The sequence below is a fragment of the Plutella xylostella genome, chromosome 6 (genome assembly GCF_932276165.1).
Source record: "Plutella xylostella chromosome 6, ilPluXylo3.1, whole genome shotgun sequence".
In the NCBI taxonomy this organism is placed as follows: Eukaryota; Metazoa; Arthropoda; class Insecta; order Lepidoptera; family Plutellidae; genus Plutella; species Plutella xylostella.
This window is the reverse complement of record NC_063986.1, coordinates 10,831,801-10,849,280: the sequence shown is the minus strand read 5'-3', so window position 1 is coordinate 10,849,280 and position 17,480 is coordinate 10,831,801. Positions and strand designations below refer to the sequence as shown.

General features: G+C 39.0%; 2 protein-coding genes and 1 long non-coding RNA gene across 3 annotated transcripts; 2 read left to right on the top strand and 1 right to left on the bottom strand.

Annotated features, from left to right (window-relative positions):
- Window positions 1-53: 53 nt before the first annotated feature.
- On the top strand, window positions 54-12,699 carry LOC105383792. Its single transcript, XM_038119969.2, has 11 exons — window positions 54-967; window positions 1,182-1,315; window positions 1,472-1,601; window positions 2,038-2,203; window positions 2,875-3,055; window positions 4,049-4,166; window positions 4,576-4,696; window positions 5,880-5,999; window positions 6,298-6,586; window positions 11,535-11,652; window positions 11,887-12,699. The coding sequence occupies exons 1-11, from the start codon at window positions 194-196 to the stop codon at window positions 12,139-12,141; spliced, it is 2,406 nt and encodes an 801-aa protein (XP_037975897.2). The 5' UTR covers window positions 54-193; the 3' UTR covers window positions 12,142-12,699.
- Window positions 12,555-13,132, bottom strand: LOC119694164. Its single transcript, XR_005254786.2, has 2 exons — window positions 12,894-13,132; window positions 12,555-12,750 (listed from the first exon to the last, which is right to left on the bottom strand). It is a non-coding gene; the product is annotated as an uncharacterized LOC119694164 (long non-coding RNA).
- Window positions 13,133-13,427: 295 nt separating this feature from the next.
- LOC105383791 (mitochondrial pyruvate carrier 1) lies at window positions 13,428-16,839 on the top strand. Its single transcript, XM_048621787.1, has 4 exons — window positions 13,428-13,561; window positions 14,008-14,080; window positions 14,420-14,520; window positions 15,502-16,839. Exons 2-4 carry the CDS (start codon window positions 14,013-14,015, stop codon window positions 15,675-15,677), a joined length of 345 nt encoding a protein of 114 aa, XP_048477744.1. The 5' UTR covers window positions 13,428-13,561; window positions 14,008-14,012; the 3' UTR covers window positions 15,678-16,839.
- The last annotated feature ends 641 nt before the right edge of the window (window positions 16,840-17,480 follow it).

The following is a 17,480-nucleotide window of genomic DNA, read 5'->3' as shown; positions in this document are numbered from 1 at the left end:
GGTCCATAACCATTTTTTGTCTGTGATTCAGGAAGTGGTCGTTTTTAAAACGAAAACTGTCAAACAAAAAGTTCGTTTTGGCTGGTGCGGTTGTTTGGGTGTGTTTTACGCCCAAATATTTTATTTTATCACTGAAAATGTATTTCTTTACTAGTTATTAAGTTGAGATTCTTTAATCACAAGTGTTTCCACTATGGAGAAAGTTAATTGCACTCTCTTAGCGATTTCGCTATGTGTTTTGTATTGGGGTGTGGCCGGCCAATACGAATGGCAAATACGCGACTCCTTCGACGAAATTCGTGGTAAAATGGATAAAATCTCGCCGGACAACTGTTATATTTCACATTTGGACGATCTGTACCTGCCCGAGGACTCGGTATCGCATCACCCGGACGTGAAGGAGATAAACATAAACCCTGTGTTTCCGAATCGAACCGCTCTGTTGCATCTCCACAACATGGCGATGAACCGGGCCTTCTTCTGGAGCTACATCCTGCAGTCGCGGTTCATCCGGCCCGCCATCAACGACACCTACGACCCCGGTATGATGTACTACTTCCTGTCTTCTGTAGCTGATGTCTCCGCCAACCCCTACATCAACGCCTCTTCCATTTACTTCTCCCCTAATATGTCGTACACGTCTTCGTACCGAGGCTTCTTCAACAAGACCATGCCGAGATTCGCCCCCCGAGCTTACAGAGCTGATGACTTCAATGATCCTGTGCATCTACAGAAAATCTCCACTATGAACACATTCCATGTTGAAGATTTGGGGGCTTTTGAGAAAGACAGCTTGTCTAAGGATTACACCAGTGATTTCTACCGCACAAATGAGTGGTACCACCTGTGGCTGCCTGACAAAGTTGATAAGAGACATGACACAAAGACTACCTATCAAGTAGAGATCAGATACTCTAATAACACTAATGAGACATTTACATTCCACGGACCTCCTGGTAATGATGAGGTAAGTTCATATTTCAGTTGTTCAATATTTATAAATGAAGGTATTACCAATCCTAAATTAAAATCTTATAGGAATCACCCCGAAAATGTGTAGTTATCATAAAAAATGCCAATATTATCCCACAATCTGCTTATAAGCTGATAAAAATTGTGCCTGTACTAAATAATTTGGTGATTATTAAAAACAATAAATTAAATCTTCTCTTAACCCTCAGACCCCAGGTCCAGTAAACTGGACGCGGCCATATTTTGACTGCGGAAGACTGAACAAATGGCTGGTGGGAGCTGTCTCACCGGTAGCGGACATCTACCCTCGTCACACACAGTTCAGACACATTGAATACCCAACGTAAGTTCACTTTTGTCTAACTAAAACTACTAAAACTTTGATTTTTATATTATTATGATTTGCTGAGTATGTTAGTTATTAAATAACAAAACAACAGTTATGACTCAAAATGTGTGTAAAAAGAAATCTTATTATCCTATTGATTGTTCTGAACAGGTACACAGCTGCAGTGGTAATGGAACTGGATTATGATCGAATAGATATAAATCAATGTCCACCGAGTCAAGGGAATGATGGGCCGAATAGATTTGCCTCTACAGCACGATGTAAAGAAGAGACCACAGAGGTTAGGAAAAGTACTTGTTCTTTGCCTTTTTTTCTATTATTTTATACAAAAATTACAGTTCTAAATTGTTGTGGATAATTTCACAAATTACCATGATTGCAAAAGCTGGGCAACCATCACATCAATGCATCATTTGATAGGTCTTCCGAAGGCTTGAATACTGATAAATGTATGAAATATTTAAAGCTGCATCATCTGTGTAGCAGTAGAAAATTCCTTAATCCTTAAAACAGAATATGGGTTTTTTTAGTCTATCCCTTCAATACATAGTCAGATACTTTAAAAATTATAAAAGTAGTAGTTTCATCGCTACATATTAATTCTAAATTGTAGGTTTGCTGGTGGAAATAGATTAGCATTACTGCTACCTTTTGTACACTTATATGTTATATTTGTGCAATAAAATATTAAATAAACAATCTATTTTTTCTTCTAGTGTGACCCAATCCACGGCTGGGGGTTCCGCCGCGGCGGCTACCAGTGCCGCTGCCGGCCCGGGTTCCGCCTGCCCAACCTGGTCCGCCGCCCCTACCTCGGGGAGATCCTGGAGCGAGCCACCTCCGACCAGTACTACAACAACTATGACTGTATGCCTATTGGATGTGAGTATTTTTCGTAAATGGAGGGAGTACCTATTGACTAGGGGAATAATTTCGGAGGTTATTCTTTGGTCCCTTAGTACCCAGTTACTTTTAATAATAATGAGCAACAGTGGTACGCCCAAGCAGGGTGGACCTGCTGACGATCTTACAGAGATAGCCAGTAGTAATTAATATAAAGCCAAATAGAAAATGTTATGCCTAGTTTGGAGGAGGACAGGCCGATGATGATTTATTTATGTAGCTATTAAATTTAAACACGTGGCTTCTTTTCTTCGAACTGTAATCAAATTGACCTTTATTTTTTTACATATAAACATAAACACACAAGATAAACATCAAGCACTTCTCAGAATATAAGCAAAGGCAAACCTACTTATCTCTTGAGGACTTGCTTGTTTTCGTCATACACAAAAACAACACACCTTCAGTGACTCCCAATGTGAATAATACATGTCAGACTGAATGAGAACTTTGAAAATCATTGAACACAGTCATACAAAGGCACTAACTAACTAAAACAAATCTATTCATTTCTATATTCCTACAATCCAACCATACTATCTGTACCAGGAGTCCAAAGAATACCAGTATCTAATCGCACAATCATTGCACCAATAATACGGCAACCTTTCTTACAATACCACTACCTAACCAAACAACATTTGTACCAGGGGTGCAGAGAATGCCAGTGCAATGGGAGAAGGCGCACCCGTTCATTCGCGCGTTGTACCGGGACCAGTACTACGAGTATGTGAACGCGACGAGTGGGCCCGCCGCGCTGCACACGGAGCGAGTCAATGTGTATGAGGTGCTGAACTTTATTAGAGGAGTGCAGCCGAATAACTGTTCCAAGTGAGTGGGGTTTGTAGTGTTTGAGGATTGTCGTAGGAAATTATAGATATAGATTACGGTCTTATTTATAAAAAAACCTTAAAGTAGGTTTACTGAGCTCAATAGCTACGGAACACTTTAAGCCTATTTGAGGTTTCATAAAAATCTCTATTCATAATCGTTCCGTAAACCTTCAATAACTATAGTGATGCTAATAGATTTCACAGACCAAACATTTTGACATTTACCCTATTAAGTTGCCGGTCTGACGAAACCATAAACAAAAATAGCGAAAACTTTCATTCATTTATCAATCTCTATTATCTATGTTAGCCACGGCGCGACACTTAAAAAAGTTTACGTTGGCTTAAAGGCGCAGTGGCCAAGCCAAAACCCACAAAAAAAAATATTAATTTTTACGTTACCATGGCAACTTATTTTCAGCAAATATTAACTCACAACAAATGTCAAATCGTCAATAAAGCAGAACAGCTGTTGACCAGCCGCCATGTTTTTGTACAATAGGAGGTTTACGGAAGGTGTATAGTAGGGTCCAGCCAACTTTAGCATATCAAGGTTTTACGAATCAGTTGGAGAGTTCTTTAGCGCTATTGATCGTAATAAAGTTTTTTTGACATTTGCTTATAGCAGGCCTATAGGTCTCCCGTAACTTTTTATGAATAAGACCGAATTTTATTTAGAATATTTTTTTTTCTTACAATTTACCTACTTCCGGGCGACAAATACGATTAGATTAACACTTGCAAAAATATTAAAACTTTCGACTACTTGTCGGTAAACTCGTATTTTCCATTAGATTAGGTTGTTTCAGTCAGAAGTTTAGCAGAAGCTTGTTATTCCAAAGCTGTAACTTTTAAAAAATTACATATTGCTGAGCTCGAGAAAGTCGGTACTAAAATTTCACAATGTGTACTGTACACGGTACTGCTATTTCTTTCTGCCTCAGTTAAGTCAAGTTCACTCATAAATCTCCACCCTAAATGTGCATTCCAGATACAACCCATCAGACCTGTTCCTGAACGGCGACGTGGCGTACGGCAACGAGGAGCAGTTCCAGAACCAGGCCAAGATGGCGGTGCGCCTCGCCAACTTCATCAGCGCATTCTTGCAGGTACTGTTTGTTACCTTCTGAAGGACGGGCGCAATTAAGATTGACAAAAGTTTTTCATCACGCTCACTCACATCGCGTAGACTCAATGTGAAAATAGCTGCTTTGAGATACATAAGTAACCACTTAAAAATTAATATAGTTAGTAAAAGGGAAGCATGAATTTTATAAGCTATTTTCATATTGCTTTTGTATCTGCAGGCATAGAACAACGCGGACTCGTGTGAATATTCATACTCAATGTCTGAGTGCGTTGATTTGTTTTAGCGCCAGTACCAAGTTATTTTTTTTCCAATCACTACTCTACATTTTCCTACACCCTCTCTAACCCAGGAGTCAGACCTGGGGTATAAAGTTGTTTTTTTTCAATCTCTCATTTACCACCATTCTGTATAACCCATCCCCTCTGCAGGTGTCAGACCCATCAGAAGTGTTCAGCGGCACGCGCGTGGCGGACCGCCCGCTCACCGAGGACCAGATGATCGGGGAGACGCTCGCACTCGTGCTGGGAGACAGCAAGATTTGGTCCGCTGGTTGGTGCACTTTATATTTATTTACCAGACTAACTTATATGTATTATAGTTTGTCCACCCTGGCCATAACGTTTAGGTTACTGAAGCTTTTCAAATGAGCTCTCTTTTATCATGCTATCGGTATTTTTTTAACGAAAGAGGTCATGATTAGCCCATCAGCGCTCAGAAACATAGTTTTTTAAGGGTCCGTCCGTACCTCAAAAGTTAAAACGAAATCTAAGTAGGGTATTTTATTTGGTTCTACCTTTTTAGGCCTAAGATTTATTAGCCTAATCTCGTATTGCACAGTTACGTTTGGTCAAAGTCTCGTTTCGCCGAAAATCGTATGGCATAAATCTCGATTAGTAAAAAGTTATTTCGCATTATCTTGTTTAGCCTAATAATGGTATGGCCAAATCTTGAATAGCCTAACAATGCTATGGCATAGGTTTATACAAAGTAATAATATTCGTTTGGCTTTAACTTTGACGGAGCGTCTCCCTACATAGCGCAAACTAATGCCTTGTATTGTTTCCGCTGTTTGGAAAACGCTCCGCTCCGATTCACTGCGCTCCGCTTTGGTTTTGATGAACATGTGCACCTAACACGCTCCTCCTCGCTTTGCTCGTCGTCGCACCTATCTTTAGGTTTCGATCTCATGGGGTTTGTAATAATTATATTGGTCGATAGCTATCGATTTTTTGATCATACAATATTGTAAATTTCGGGATATAGGAGAAAAATACCACCATTTGTACATTTACTACATACATAATATATTATTTATTAAGATAACATTAGGAGAGCAACAAGATTATACATAGGTATAGGCGAACATACATTTGAGCAAACGAAACTTAGGTGTTTAAAGATTGTGCCTAAAGAGTTTTAGACGAAACGAGCCTTATGCCACATAAGTCTTGAGAAAGTGATGGTTCGGCCAAAAAAAATTAGACCATACGAGTTATGCGAAATGAGTATTGGTCAATAAAGATTATGCGAGATGAGCGGAACCCATTTTATTTACATTCTCAGTCTGTCAAGACCCTTTTTATATAAAGCGCTAGAGAGTTTATATAAACGCTTAGAGAGGTCGATATGGTCCTGTAGAGCTGTAAAAACATCTACCTTCTCAACTTCGTCACTATCTACAAAAAAAAAATCACCTTATCCCTACCCTTCATCAATTTCCATCTGTTTCCAGGCACGTACTGGGACCGCAACAAGTTCACAAACCGCACATACTTCGCTCCCTTCGCGTACAAGACGGAGCTCAACACGAGGAAGTTCAAACTGGAGGATCTGGCACGACTGAACACTACTGGTGAGGCTTTTTATGATCTTCGTAACCCACAGTTGGATATTATACGCTTCTAATGAAGTCGCAAATCTTCAAAATAAGAGTTCAGAAGTTGGGTGTAATTTGTCGACACTTTCTTTTGCACCGACACTCCATCTAGTCTAGTTCGTATTAAAGCATCGTTGTGTAAATCTTACTACATTCCAGTGGAATCCACCTTTTGTACCTATATGTTAATAAGTTAGTTTTTTGTGTATAAATAATGACTATCTATCTATCTATCTTAGCGCACTAAACCTTATCACAAACTATTTGTTTACAGAGGAAGTATACACCAACAAAGACTGGTTCCAAACTCTAAAACAACGCTGGTCTACCACATTCGACAGCCTCGAGAAATTCTACCTCAAGATGAAGATTCGTGACGACGAACTAGGAAAGTACCTGAAGAGATACGAAAGATATCCGACGTTTTACAGAGCAGCTAATATAGAACACGGCCATTGGACGCGGCCTTACTACGACTGTCATGGCCATTTGAAACAATGGGTGATCACGTATGCCGCACCTTTCTTTGGGTGGGACAGCGTTAAAGTGAAACTCGAGTTTAAGTGAGTATTGTTTTGGGTTTTAGAATGATGCTGAAAATGACACCCCTGATATACTGGTCTAACTGAACATATCTTAGGGAAAGTCTGGTTCCACTAGTAGTTTAACATTACAAAACATCGCTGTTTTCCTATTATAACAATGTGTATAATATAAGCTGTAGAACTGTAAAGTTTTATCAAAATCTGTTCTACTCACAATATTTCGTCCTTATACAATACAGATAATATTGGAGTTTTACCTACCATTAAAACTCTTATTATGTTTCCAGCGACATCTGAAATCCATGTTATGAGATAGCATCTCCCTTATCGTTACGCTAACTTGCAGTTTTCAAATTTTCGCGCCTAAATTCCACGCTTCTCATTGGTCAAGCACTCGGGCGGCGTCACTTCTAGCCGTCAAGTTGGTGAATTTTCCGCCATTATATTACCGAATAATAATAATAATGCAGCGCCAGGTAGCGCTTGCTGGATTTCAGATGTCGCTGGAAACATAATAAGAGTTTTAATGGTAGGTAAAACTCCAATATTATGTGTTCCGTAGCGACATCTGAAATCCATGTTATGAGAAATGTCTGTTATCACCTGGCGGCTAGAGATGACGCAATAATGTGAAGTAGGTAGGTACTTTGATCATCATCAGATATAAAGCTGTGATGAGAATCTAGGTACTAACTATGGAAATACCAATGAAATAGAGGAAACCATATTATATAATAATACTAATTTATTGGAAATAAATTGGCCATGAACCTATAGGACCTAATCACAACAAACTTAGAATAATTATGTACCTATTTAGGCATGTAATATCACATAATAATTCTGTTAACAGAAATCAATTTTCTAAAAATATAATTATTATCACACAAAATATTCTTATCTCAATCACAATGTAACAAGAACAAGAATAGAATACTAACAATAGAGTATTACACAGATTCAAAATATAATGACAAGGAACGTTTGCCCTCATTAGGTTTAACAACTGGTAGCTTTGATAAAACTTTGATAAAACTTACGAAAAGTTATCACAGCTTGCCAATTGGCTCTAGAAATAATGTCATTTACATTATATTGTTCTATCCAGTTTAAGGAAGAAACAGCTGACCGTGTACTTCCTGGTGAAGCACTTATACCGGAATCCTTAAGGCAACGTCTAATCCATCCACCAATAATAGTAGCCGAAGCTGGATTAACTTCTCCTCTACATGTTAAAAACAATTCAGTGAGCTGTTTCCCCTCTCTCTTAATACTAGACAATTCTAATGAACATCTTAACCAGAAAATTACATCAATATTATGATCTGCCCCCGATAACAGCTTCCAACCTGACTGTTGAAATGAGTTGGTATCTGTTTTTGAACCAAATATAGGAATTAGGACTATACTATTACCATTGTCAATTAAATGTTCATTGTCACAACGCAGCAAAGTTAAATCATGTACCCTGCGCCTCGAGTATAATAGGAGTAAAACAGCTGTTCTCTTAGTTACTTCAAACCAGTTATCTACCGGTGGAGAAGAATGTTGTAGATATTCTATGAGCACCCGTGCATCCCAGATGGGTGCTTTTAAATCGTGTTTTTTACACCGGATTCTATGGTGTTTTTTCCTGAGAACTGAATTCACACATACTAGAAATTACAGATTTATGAACAAGAACCGATTTGAGGTATGCCCCAAAGGCTGAAGATCCTTTCTACTGCTGGGCTGAGTAAATGCCACTCTGGAGTTGGTCGACCACGTGACAAGCAGTTTGCGTTGTAACGGCCTGGAAGGTACTGTGGTATCAGCTCGTCAATGAGGTCCAGTAGTGTCTTGGTTAGACAATGTAGGGTCAACGACCTGGTCCCTCCTTCTTTCTTGATGTAGGCCATAACTGTCCAGGTGTCGCTCTAGTCTGCAGTAATACTGTTGTATGTCTGAGTGTTTTGTATTTCATTCTTATGGCACCTATAACAGCGAACATTTCCTTTCAATTGCAATGCCATGACATCTGAAAACTCTCCAACTGGCCGATGACTTTGGAATCGTTTATTTGGGTTCCCTGTGCCTGGTCTGAGGCATCTGTGGCCAGGTAATATATCACTTGATGTGGTTCGTGGATCAAGGACAGGATGTGCAGATTCTGTAGCCACCACTTTAGTTCTGTTGAAACCTCTTCTGGAATCAATAACTCTGTCTGGGGGCATAGTTTGAGTTTTTTGACAGTGTCTTTGCATAAAACGGCAATGCAGCCTTCCCCGGTGGGTGATGAAGGCTGCAAAGTTGAGTATCCCTAAGAGGGTGTTGTGCCTGCTTTAGGATCCAACTGCCACATGCCAACAGACGAGTAATTGACTGTCGAATACTGTCTGTCTTTGACGGTGGGAGGGACTTGCAGTTTGCGTGTATGTCCCAACCCACACGCAAGAAATCCAGGCTTTTTGATGGAGACATTATGGACTTTTGAAAGTTGATGATCCATCCTAAGCTTTGTAGAAGATCTATGGTTGCTCTTGTGTGTTCTAAGAGGATCTCTCTCTTTGCACTGACTGACAAGGCATTAATCGGCGAGATACACAATTATGTGAAATCCTCGAGTCCTGAGGGTTTCCGCTATCCAATTGGTGATTGTTGCAACCATTTGGTTTATCTGAGCAGTCATTCTTTGCGACATCTGTGTATGGAAACTTATTATGTTTTCTGCTGACGGTATAATCAGTGGTGGTTTCATAAAAACTGGGATTGGAGCTGATTTTATTAGTTTTAGTACTACAGGTGGCGCCATGAGTGATTCCCAAACGTGAAGGTAGTATTGAAGGCAGCCACCTACAAACGGCTATAAGTCATTTATTATAAGATTTTTTGAATTTATTGTAATGGGACTTGTTTTTGTTATCGAACTTTTTGTCTCCCCCTCCTGCTTGAAAACCACGAAAGGGCATTGGTTTATAAGACGGATGAGCAGAGTGTGCCGGGGGCACGGGATGTACCGACTGCAACGGCCTAGCACTGCGTGCAGGTTGTCTTGTCGGCGATGTAAAGACCGATAACCCTGACCTTGAAGTCGAAGGTTGTGGTTCAGTGTTATATTTCACGGTAGCACGCTTTAACTTGTCAATACCGCCTATTTTATTGATGTACTCTGCCAGCATTACTGGATTAAATAAATATTCAGATGACGGTGGAATATTGTCTACGCCCTGACTAATATATTTATCGCCAATATGTTTCAAAAGAGCCCCCCTACGTGCCGCAATACATTCGTTCCGCTTTCCGCAAATAATCTGTAATATATCCTGAGACACTAGTTTATACTTAGAATCCTTATCAAAAATTTCTTTAATTTTCGTATACAAGGTAGAAGCTGTTATCGGTTCATTGACCTTTGACGCCCAGTCAATAACATTTTGCAGTGAAGAATTAACTATTTCATTTTGAGTTAAAAATGCATTCGATAATGCTGCAATACTACGCTCCATACGAGGCCAGTTAATAAAGGAACTCGACTCGTCGGCCAGGCTAGCCAATTCTTCGTTAACTTTTAAGTCTACGAACGCGGGACACGCTAAATATTTCTTTTGGGTGTCAGCATATCGCACAGACTTCCAGTCACTTTTGTTAAAGTGTTGATGTTCCACAAGCTTAGCCACTCTATGAGATGGCGCCGCCGGAACTAACGGTTCTTTTATGGAAATTGATAAATTACACACCTCGTCATTTGATTGTGGTGGAAGTAAAAATTCTTGTGGCTTTAGTTGGTTTTCCTTATTTGCACTCACTAAGTCAGATAATTGACTTACCAGCTGCTGCGACAGAACTTCAAACCTTGTATCGAGCCCAGAAGAACTCGATGAGCGAACACGGGAGCGGGTTGCGCCCCGGCAGCGGCGGTGGCGCGGGCGCGAGCGCGAGCGCGCGCGACGGCGGGACGCGTGGCGCGTGCCGCGGCGATCCCTGCGGCTGCGGCGCGCGCACTCTGATGAGCTGCTGGCCCTGCTCCTGCTGCTGCCACTCCGAGAACCATGGCTTCGGGAACTCGACGTATCTCGACGTCTCTTACGAGAGCGAGAGGGCGGCGGCAGTAGCGGCGTGGGCGTGGCGGGGGCGGCGGCCGCGCCGGCTGGGCGCGGCGCCGGGCCGCCCGCCTCCTGCACTTGCGTGTTGTGTTCCCCTGGCGCGCCTGCTACGGGGGACCGCAGCATGTACACCAAACACTCATTTTCTTCGGAAAGGCACGCGTCATTTTGACTTGCGGAAAACACTTGCGCGTTCGAATTGCACTCATCTGACACTGCATCCATCTTAATTTTGGTATTTTCACACAACACGCGAGACGCGAACAAAATCTTGTTGGAAATTTGCTAATATTTCAGTTAAAACAAGATTTTGAAAAAACTGCAATGCGTACGACTTTAAGTTGGACGCAATAATGGCGGAAAATTCACCAACTTGACGGCTAGAAGTGACGCCGCCCGAGTGCTTGACCAATGAGAAGCGTGGAATTTAGGCGCGAAAATTTGAAAACTGCAAGTTAGCGTAACGATAAGGGAGATGCTATCTCATAACATGGATTTCAGATGTCGCTACGGAACACATAATACAGGTTTGCCAACCTCATACTTTGGCTGATATTATTAAGATTAAGTGGAAGTAAGTAAAAAAAAAAAAAACACGCACTCACGCCTTGTACTAATGTACTCCCTTGCGGGGTAGGCAGAGGTGCATTGCTGCACCCACTTTTCGCCAGAGTGTATGTTAGTCCCAATGTAATAGGGGGCGGGCCTATTGCCATTTTACGGGCACATCCAAGACCCGAGAACAAATATATGTGTTTAAACAAATATCTGCCCCAGCCGGGAATCGAACCCGGGACCATCGGCTCAGTAGTCAGGGTCACTAACCACTACGCCATTCGGTCGTCGGTGGAAGTAAGTGGGTTAACATTTAATTTCGTTTTCAGGGGCGTTGTCGCAGTCACCATGTCGCTGATGTCTCTGGACATCAACCAGTGTCCGGACAAGTACTACGTGTCAAACGCGTTCAAGGGCACCGACAAATGCGACCGAAAATCCTCTTATGTGAGTATACTCTACTTTATTATTATTATTAAACATTTATTTCCAGATATTATAAGCAATTTTAGCAATTTTATTCATTATACTGAAAAACAATTTGGACCATACAAGACAAAAGAAATCGCTTTTCCATATAAATTGGTATTGGTGATAAGACGTAAAGAGGGTGTTTTCCAATCGCGTAGTACAAAAGTTTTTCAGAATGACTAGCAGACTTATCCCCATTTCTTTTTCCAGTGCGTCCCGATTCAAGGCCGTGGATTCGAGGCTGGCGGCTACAAGTGCGAGTGTCTCCAAGGCTACGAGTACCCATTCGAAGACCTCATCACCTACTACGACGGCCAGATAGTCGAAGCGGAGTTCCAGAACATTATCGCCGACAAAGAAACCAGAATTGACATGTTCAAGTGCCGACTGGCGGGAGCGGCGGCCATACAGAGCAGCTTCACTGTGCTCGGTGCCATCTTGTTTGCATTGTACCAGCTCAGGTAAAATGGCGGCCCGGTGTTGCCAAACGCAAAAAAATACCCAAAGTTACGGGTAAACTGATTTTACGCTGTATCTCGTTCAAATCTTAATTTTTTATATGTTTTTCTAACGAATTGTAGTGTAGTGGTTATCTTTAAGTGCCTTATCGTATGAATTATATAAATCTGCCGTCCAAATCAAATACTTAATCATACGAGTAGTACTTACACAAATCTAAATTTTTACTTTAAAATCTACATTCTATTTTTTAAATTTACTTACTCTCATTTATAATTTTCTTTATACTTACTTTCCATTTATATAGACTGAAAATATGTTATATTATAAGAATCTCAAGTTTGCATCTATTTAGTTACTTAAGTTATATTATAAGTGTGACATTAATTATGTACAATTTATACAAGTAGACCACAATATTTTATATAATTCATATTATTTTATTATCATGATTTTACAAACATTCCGCAGTAATTGTAAAAATAAATGATTATGCTAAATTAGCATGAACTGTACCGTCCATAATGAGTGCCTTTACAATTTTGCAATAAATATGATGAAATTTTAGCAGTCTTTTTTATCCTTTAATCTTGACATTGTTCTTCAAATGGAATTCTGAAAATATTTATTGGATTTCTAACAAAATAGGATGGTGGTAAGCAAATTATTTGTAGGAATGAAGCCTATATCCAGCAGTAAATTTTTGTTCTCTAATGCAAATATCGTGTTTAGACTTGAGAAATTAAAGCTATACGTACGTGTTGCCCCTGAGTAGAAGACTTCTCACATAAATCAAAGCAGATACTAAAGCGATGTAACTGACCATAAAAACCACCATATACAAAATAACTATAGCACGCAGTACACCCATGACCCATGGTATCTATGTGTTGTCTTCATATTTCAGCGTCATCTTGGCTATAGCTTTGTTATATTACAGGTGGATAAATTAATAAATATTGCCCATTAGTTTTGTGATTGTTTGTTTTCATGTCATAAACCCATAGAACAACGCGGACTCGGGTGTACTATCCATGAACCTGTTTTTTTATGACATGAATATTCTGAGATCTTACTTACATGACACACGCAACAAGCATGACACAGAGCCAGTGGAATGAGGAGGTGAAACATCCAGAACACGTCCCCGCTTCGCTCTTCCATCTCACCATCTTGTTCCATCTCCACACTCGGTGTTTGCTCGGTGTTCAGAGGATAATAAACTATGAACGCAGCCAATTTTGACGTTTCACATAGAGGCTCCATCCCATCCATAGCCAATCAGAATTCACCATTTCTTATCACCTTATCAGTCAGCTGTCACTGTCATTCTGTCATTCATTTACAGCAATAAAATTTTGAAGGGCAAATTAACTTTGTGAGAAAGTGTTTTATTTTACGTTTTGAATTAAACACATTTTAAAAAGTAAGTATACATTATGCAGATATCTCTATTTAGCAGACATATCATATTCATTCATACCCCACTTATGTACCATTATGTTTCAACCTTGACACGTTGATTACAATATCAAGGAATACGTAATGAACTTATGAATATTTAGATCATTTTAGATTAAGCTTTAGAGACAAACATTATTAATGTAATAAGTAGGTAAGTATTTACAATATATCTAAATTATTAATCCAATTCATAGATCTAAATTATCTAATATTTACTTACGAAATTCACTGCTTGAAGCCATACAATAAGTTGCTGGCCCCATCCCCTCAAAATAAGTGATCCACCCAAGAACTTCCGTGATTGAATATATAATAATATTAGCATAGCAGTGCTTATACTGGATAATATTATGCTACACAAAGACTGCCTAGACACTCTGTTCATGTTGAATTATTATTTCATTTCAGTCAAAATGAGCGCCTTTGCAAGAAAAATGTTTGGTCAACTGAAGAGTAAGGAGTTCAGAGATTATTTAATGAGGTAAGATTCATAAACATGGCTTTACTTCACAAAATACATGTATGTGTGTGTCCTATATTCTCATTCTTGGTATAATTTGCATGCCTGTATCTGTTTTCTCATCATAGGCATACCAATACAAAGGGTATCTGTCATCTATTTATTAATTTATAATATACACTGACTTTATTATATATGTATACTTGTAACTTGTATCAATACAAGGAAAATATTTGATTTGCCAATTTCATTGTGTATACAAGTTTTTTATAAAGCACCACTTGGTGATTAAGAGTATAAGTAAAGCTTAAATATAACCCAGAAATGAAGAGATTTACTATTTTTTCTGTATGATTCCAGCACACACTTCTGGGGTCCAATAGCAAACTGGGGAATTCCGTTAGCAGCTCTCGCAGACATTAAGAAAGATCCCAGCTTTATCAGTGGAAAAATGACATTAGGTAAGAGTACTACATTGCAAACATCATTTTCATTGGACACAGAAACATTACAATCACAAATACTCTGAGAAATACTCAAAATTGTACCACAACTCAACACTTTCATTACTTTCCTTGCAAATAGTAAAATTTATGGATATAATCTATAATCTGTACAGTAGCATACCACTAGACAACCATAATTTATACTATTAATTAATTTATGCTATTGAGGTGAAGTGGCTACTCCAAAGAGTTTGTTTAGATTTGATTAAGAGAACTAACTAGTCACTAGGTACTCAGGATCCTTATCATCTCAAACTGTAACTGATAAACTTAATTGAGTAAATCAACAATCTCTCATTTATTGCCCTCTTGATGCTATCTTTATTCTGTTTGTTATCTTCTTTGCTATTCAAGTGCCTTATAATCATAATATGGAGCTAAATCTTACAGTTTCAGATAAAAAGATTATTTCTGATATTGTAATAATGTGGTGGGACATTCCTTTATCTCACACACCGACGTCGCCATCCCTAAAATGTAATTTACGGGTGTCAGCAACTCTATTCTGTCAAAATTTTTACAAGAGGATTCAAAGAGGAAAGGTTTTCAGAGTGAATTTCAGCCAGATAAGACCCTCAAATAGCTGATATACATACAAACTGAAGCTTCACGAAAGCAGTCACACCTTCATGAAAGCAAAGAGTATATTTTCTATATTTATGTGCCTAGTATATTAGTTTTGAATTTTTATATTTATTTCAGTGTTGCCAAAATATATTATGTATGTAAAATGTAGGTTTTACCTGTTATTAAAACCATGTGAATGTTTACTTCAATATTAACACCATTCTGATTTATTCTTTAAGTCCACCCAAAGGTCGCCTGGAAGTTATCCCTTTTAGCTATAAGGCCGCCTATTGAGTTATTTTCCTGTGTTCAGTGACATCAATAAGTAAAGAATATTCTATTCTATTCTAAAACCCTGTTCCCTTCCAGCGCTAACATTCTACTCGATGATGTTCATGCGCTTCGCGTGGCGCGTCCAGCCCCGCAACATGCTTCTCTTCGCGTGTCACTTCACCAACGAGTGTGCGCAACTCACGCAGGGCGCTCGCTTTATCAACTACCATTACATCGAGGGGCCGAAACCTGTGGAGGAGAAGAAGGAATAAGTTTAGTGGGGATTGGTTGCTTGATGTTGGAGTCTGGAGTCGAGAATGGAGAGTTTTCTGAGAGCTCATAAAAAGATACAGGGTGTGCCAGGTATTCCATGAGTGTGGCACACACTTCTACTATCACCAACATAACTTAAGGTATAAACCCGAGGTACTGGGTACTGGGTGGTAGTACTAAAATCGGAATTAACATGAAGAAGGCGTGAAATGTGTCAGTTTTGGGAAAAACGTTTTCAAACGGAAGTTATGATTTTTTCAATTGCCGGGCTAGTTGGCCTTGGATTTAACTTTAATCTATGACTTACTCCTATTTTATGAGCTCTCAGAAAACCTTCCATTCACAGCGGGTTAGCCTGTTAGACCGCAGCTCAGGTGGTTCATTATGCAGTTTGAGAGTAGTGATATTCCGAATTTGTAGTTGAAGATAAAGAATCAAAATGAAAATGGCGGACGGACACACTAATCGCGGATTCTCTGAATCATTTCTACTTCACACTCACGTAAAGGCTGCATTTTCAATTTGTTTATTTATCAGCACGAAAGCGCGCGTGTGCGAATGAATATCACTGCTATTTGCATCTTAGAAGAATTTAATTATTAATCATAGGTTGAATTTGAATGGATTCTCAAAAACTGAGTATAAAACAAGTGTATCTTCGTACCTATAGAGCTCGGGCTCATTCAATATCAATGGAATATCGATAGAGTATAGAAATAAAATACGTAAGGTAAAATAATACGTAATAAATACGTAAGGTACTGCTGTGAATACAAGTGTTTATACGTAAAGTCTGTAGCCAAATGCCAACACGTAAACTTAGTGATATTATTAACTCTGAAAACGTACAAATTTAACGTCTTGCAAGAAATATGTTTCCCTTTTTTACGCCTTCAGGGTTAAAATCTTATAATATGTTTTATGTAAAACCGGCTATATTGTTGTAGCCACATTTTTATTATGGAAAACTTAGTTTTGTTAATGCAAGGATGTAGATAGTGTAGTTAGCTTAAATAGACAAATATAGCATTTTCTCAACTGCCGTGGGCAGAAGTAGTTATCTATTACTAATTATTATAACTATACAGGTGAATATTTTTTGATAAAATTATTTATTTTATTATGTTCCAAATACATACTATTGTTGATCTGTTTATACAACTACGTTTTTTATTTTATAATATCATTTATATTTGTAAGTTTGTAAATGTTATCAGTAAACTTACGGTCGTGAACTCTTCGCCCTATGTAACTAGATAAAGTAAAGATAACCGTTCCCAAGTATATTCACTACAGCCCTGAACTTCCATCATGGTCATTTGAATTATATTTGTGATTCACGTAGGCAGTAGGATAGTGATAGCAATCACAAAGACCGTCATTAGGCACGCTGGATTGTTCACCACTGTAGGTATATCTATCCCTATTATAGCAACAGGGGGTTATTTTCTAAATCTACGAACGAACAAACAAGAATTATTACGGCTCTATCTCGTTGTATTAAGCGTGCAGATTGCGTGGCAATTCTTGTTCCTTCGTTCGTCGAGTTAGGATCATCCTATATGATAGATAGATCTATACCTCTAGTAGGTCAAGTAAAGTCATGTATAACATACGGTTTTCAACAACGTCTAGCGAAGAACAAAGCAGGATTATCATAAGCTGTAAAACAGCTAGTGAGAATCGTGCAGGTTGCAATGAACAATGTGATTGAACACCTGCTATAGTTGTTAAAGAGACCAGTATGTCAATCACGAATATTGTCGACTCTACTCGATAGGTAGGTAATTCGATAGCAAATT

What these genes read in the sequence shown, in the direction of transcription:
- LOC105383792 (XM_038119969.2), top strand. Translation starts at nt 194, where the DNA reads ATGGAGAAAGTTAATTGCACTCTCTTAGCGATTTCGCTATGTGTTTTG. An exon ending in GTAAAGAAGAGACCACAGAG is followed by an intron (nt 1,602 to 2,037) that starts GTTAGGAAAAGT and finishes TTTTTCTTCTAG; the next exon opens with TGTGACCCAATCCACGGCTG. An exon ending in TGACTGTATGCCTATTGGAT is followed by an intron (nt 2,204 to 2,874) that starts GTGAGTATTTTT and finishes CATTTGTACCAG; the next exon opens with GGGTGCAGAGAATGCCAGTG.
- LOC105383791 (XM_048621787.1), top strand. Translation starts at nt 14,013, where the DNA reads ATGAGCGCCTTTGCAAGAAAAATGTTTGGTCAACTGAAGAGTAAGGAG. An exon ending in TTCAGAGATTATTTAATGAG is followed by an intron (nt 14,081 to 14,419) that starts GTAAGATTCATA and finishes GTATGATTCCAG; the next exon opens with CACACACTTCTGGGGTCCAA. An exon ending in CAGTGGAAAAATGACATTAG is followed by an intron (nt 14,521 to 15,501) that starts GTAAGAGTACTA and finishes GTTCCCTTCCAG; the next exon opens with CGCTAACATTCTACTCGATG.